This window comes from Oryzias melastigma, linkage group LG24 (genome assembly GCF_002922805.2).
Source record: "Oryzias melastigma strain HK-1 linkage group LG24, ASM292280v2, whole genome shotgun sequence".
NCBI lineage: Eukaryota > Metazoa > Chordata > Actinopteri > Beloniformes > Adrianichthyidae > Oryzias > Oryzias melastigma.
In genome coordinates this window covers 17,800,817-17,804,840 of record NC_050535.1, presented here as the reverse complement: position 1 = coordinate 17,804,840, position 4,024 = coordinate 17,800,817, and the positions used below count along the sequence as shown (strand labels likewise).

Sequence of the window (4,024 nt, the reverse complement as noted above, 5' to 3'; positions counted from 1 at the left end):
TGAGAGTTGCTGCTGGGTTTGGAGGGAAAGTGTTTGGGCTTCTGCAATTCTTCTCTTTTAAGAGAATGGCTTGAGGACTGTAGCTGGTGATGGGGTTTGTCGCCTTGTTTGTGTGTAAACACTCAACAAAGTAGTGAATGTGGATAACAATGCAAACTGTTTTGCTCATGACATGAATGTGTTTGAACCAGCTTCAAATAGGGAGGCTTCTTCCCCCCTTAGATCCCGACTCTGTGCTGCACTTTGTAGAGTTAACGCTGATTACTTTGTTGCACTCGACTTTGCTGAGAGCCGCAGAAACACCTGCTGTGCTTCCTGTCTGGCCGGTTTCCTCCTCTGTCAGCAGCGCTGCTGTGATCTCCGCTGACCCTCCCACAGCTCTAACAGCAGGACTCTGACTCCACTTCAGGGAAACGGGTCATTATTCAGAGCTGATCTGTGAGCAGCAGAGCAGGGCTTTGTGTTTACATGCAGTGATGGGAAATGAGTCCGATCAACTCTGATGTGTAAGAGAAAAACTGCCTTCAGGTAAGGCTTTATGTTAAAGTCCTTGGTGCAAGCCTTCAAAATAAGAGCTTTACAAGATGGATTAGAGACAACAAAGTGAAGGAGTGATTTCTGTTCTTGTCTTGAAGTTCCCTTAAAGCAGACAGTTTTCCAAGTCATTTAAAGTGGTTTTAATTATGTTCTGGAAGACTTTTAAAAGTTTTTCTCTGGACGTCAGTGGAGAGGTTCAAAGCAACTGCAACTACAGCTTTAGAGTCGACAAAAAAATCCCAATTAAGAACTGTTGAACTAAATTGTATAAAGCCTTGGCTTAAAATTTTATTTTAGGGCGACAGTGGCTCATGTGGTAGAGCGGGTCGGCCAATGATCGAAGGATAGGCGGTTCGATTCCGGCTCCTGCCAGCCAAGTGTCATTGTGTCCTTGGGCAAGGCACTTAACCCTACTTGCCTCCAGTGTGGCTCCACTGGTGTGTGAATGCGTATGAATGTTCCGGTGATGGTCAGAGGGGCCGTAGGCGCGTACTGGCAGCCACGCCTCTGTCAGCCTGCCCGAGGGCAGCTGTGGCTACAGTAGTAGCTTACCATCACCAAGTATGAATGAGGTGTGAATGAATAATGGAGGCACAATGTAAGCGCTTTGAGCGTCTGGAAAAGCGCAGATAAAATCCAATCCATTATTATTATTAATAATAATAAAAAAAAAACTTGTTATTAAAAAAAAATTTATCTCTAAAATGTAAATTATATGTGCTGCTAATCTAATACTACAGTGACATGTATGGGGTCAAATCGGGATCAGCTTAAAGTGAATGAAAAAAGAATAAAAGCAATTTTTAACTTAAAGGAATTATTGAAAATTTGAAAAAATAAAAAAATAGAATAAATTGAAAATTTGTTTCAATTGATAACAGTTTTAGTATGTCTTTTTTTCCAAGTTTCAAGTTTTCAATATTTTTTCAAATGTTCTATTTTATTTTTTTCAAATGTTCATGAATTCCTTCAAGTTTTCTTTGTGTATTTTCAAGTTTAAAACTGCTTTTAAATGTACATTTTTTTAAACTGTTAAAATGCCTGTTTTTCAAATTTCAATCTGTTTTTTCCTTCACTTTAAGCAGATCCTGATTTAACCCCATAGACATGAACTAAATGGAGAGGATTTTTTAGGATGAAATTGGACAATAACTCCTCACTTGGAGTTTCCTTTCCTACTCATCCCAAAACCCGTCTGACACTCATGAGTGCCAGCCAGTTTATGCAAAGCCAAAACCATCCATGTTTTAACGAGGTACCATAATCTTTTAGATTGAATTGAGCCGTTCACTAACTGAGAGAACGTGTTATTGAGTGGAAGCAGACCACAGCATGAAAGCAGCTTCGCACCATTATCTCCTCCTCATCACAGCTGGCATGGCGTCGTTGGACTGAGTTCGCGGCTCGGTGCACTCGTGCAGGTCTTAGTCACGACAGCCATTACGTGTGGGTATGGACGGTCTGCGGCCGAAATACATACAAAACATGTATGGGGAACGGAGGTGACCGTATGGGGCTCCATTTGTGCCAAAAATATGTTTTTGCGTCCACTTTCTATATTGATTGAAACCTTTATTTCACCAGGCAAAACATTAAGAACAATTTCTTATTTACAGTGTCTATGTTCTACTAAGCAATATTTTTGTATGTTCTGCATAACGAAAGGGGCCAACGGCGCTAGCAACTGTTGCTAAGGACTTCTCTGACGTCCAAACATCACAATGTCATCGTCAAAGAAGCGTGGACATGCAGAAGATATTTCTTAGTGGTACATAGACATAAACAAATGCTCTGAACTTGTTTAATAGACATAGTGGACGCAAAAACATATTTTGGCACAAATGGAACCCCGTAAAGCACCGGCTGCATGTGTTGAGAAAATTATCTTCAAATTGTAAAATTCCAATTAAGCTCATTAATGTGGTCTGGAGAGAGGGTGTCAGGTTTCCTGGATCATCAGGTGTGTTCGGCCAATAAGGAGCTTCAATGGCAGGTTGGTTGGATGTAGGACACCGGCCCTCGAGGCCTGACTTTGGACACTCCTGGATTAGAGTTTGACATAAGGGAATCTTAGAACTTCACTTGTATGTTATAATTGTGTGCAGCTAACATCATCCTTACAAATACTTCACGATGCATCTCGTTTTCATGGTGCCTCAAAGGAACAGTAAGGCTAACCTGCGCTCCTCTATGACCCCCCTGGACAGTCCAAAAACCCTCGTCCGGGTGCATGTGACTAAGGCTTTCGCTCTGGAAATCCACTTCATGAAGCTCCCAGTAAATGAATCAAAGCAGAGTTGTTGGCTTGTGTGCAGCTTGACAGACAAGTTGATCAATCTGCAAATGAACGTGTTTGTCGCTGAAAAGGATTGAATGATTTGTGTGGATTTCTAAAGCCCATTTTTATTTTTCTTTAATTTAATGCAAGGACCTTAACATAAAGCATTACTCATTTCCCTGAGAAGACGATGAACTTTCCAGCTAGACTGTGTCGTCTGGAACTCTTTACCCCATGTTAAGTTTGTGGCTTTAGCCCTTCAAGTAAATAAGAGAAGTTCCTGTGCAGTCACCTGTGTTCTACCTGCTCCACAAATCACTGAAACCGGCTCAGAGGTGTTTATTCCCAATTATAACTAATGAGATGTGAGCTGAGCAATGATGAAAATCTAAGGCGGGGACTGTTGGCCGCTCCGCATGGGAACCTTCTCTCCATTGATGATGAATTGACAAAAATTCTGACCAAATTTATGTATTATTTGATAAGAATCTTCAGTATTCGAGTGAACACGTTTGGGTGAACAGGAACAACTACATTTCCCATAATTCTCTTCCCAGACTGCATGTAAACGCCCTCACGACTCTCTTTGGAGAAACGTGTCTAACTCTGGTTTTGTCCTAAAAGCAGCCCAGCAGAACGCAGCCCCGCCCATCCCAGCGCGGCAGTATGAAGTGGCGATGAACCGGCAGCAGCGCTTTTTCCGCATCCCCTTCATCCGGCCGAGCGACCAGTACAAAGAGCCCGACAGCAAGAAGAAAGGCTGGTGGTACGCCCACTTCGACGGGCCCTGGATCGCCAGGCAGATGGAGCTGCATCCTGAGAAACAGCCCATCCTGCTGGTGGCAGGTCAGTGTGTTGAAGTAAAGCATATTTTCATCACCTCGTGATTCAGTTCGCAGTGAGAATTTGTGTCACCTCTGATGTAACAGCTGTAAATGTGGATCATTTTTTAACCAAATTCGTTTAGTCACCTGTTATAAAAGTGAGCTGCTTCTGTTCAGCAGAGATCTCCAAATTCAGACTTTTACAGCTAATCAGCAAAAAACCTTCAGAAGAAAGGCTCTTCCTGTGCTCTGTGACGGCGTGTGGCTGACATCCCGACACATGAACCTCAGTGTGGACATGGTTTACTCCACATAGTCCTGAAACTAGAACAGCAGGTCACAGTCGGGCCGACACACATCATCCTCCAGATCAATCAAACGTGCT

At 42.8% G+C, this 4,024-nt stretch overlaps 1 protein-coding gene across 11 annotated transcripts in view; it reads left to right on the top strand.

Moving 5' to 3' along the window:
• Positions 1-4,024, top strand: part of myo6a (myosin VIa) — a 136,139-nt gene that overhangs the window by 128,692 nt on the left and 3,423 nt on the right. For 7 of the 11 annotated variants that reach the window (XM_024290722.2, XM_024290720.2, XM_024290718.2 and 4 more), the window contains one exon: positions 3,440-3,661. In XM_024290722.2, the coding sequence (XP_024146490.1) occupies positions 3,440-3,661 (222 nt within the window). The remainder of the gene's footprint in view (positions 1-3,439; positions 3,662-4,024) is intronic. The other 4 variants (XM_024290721.2, XM_024290716.2, XM_024290713.2 and 1 more) reach the window with 1 other exon arrangement.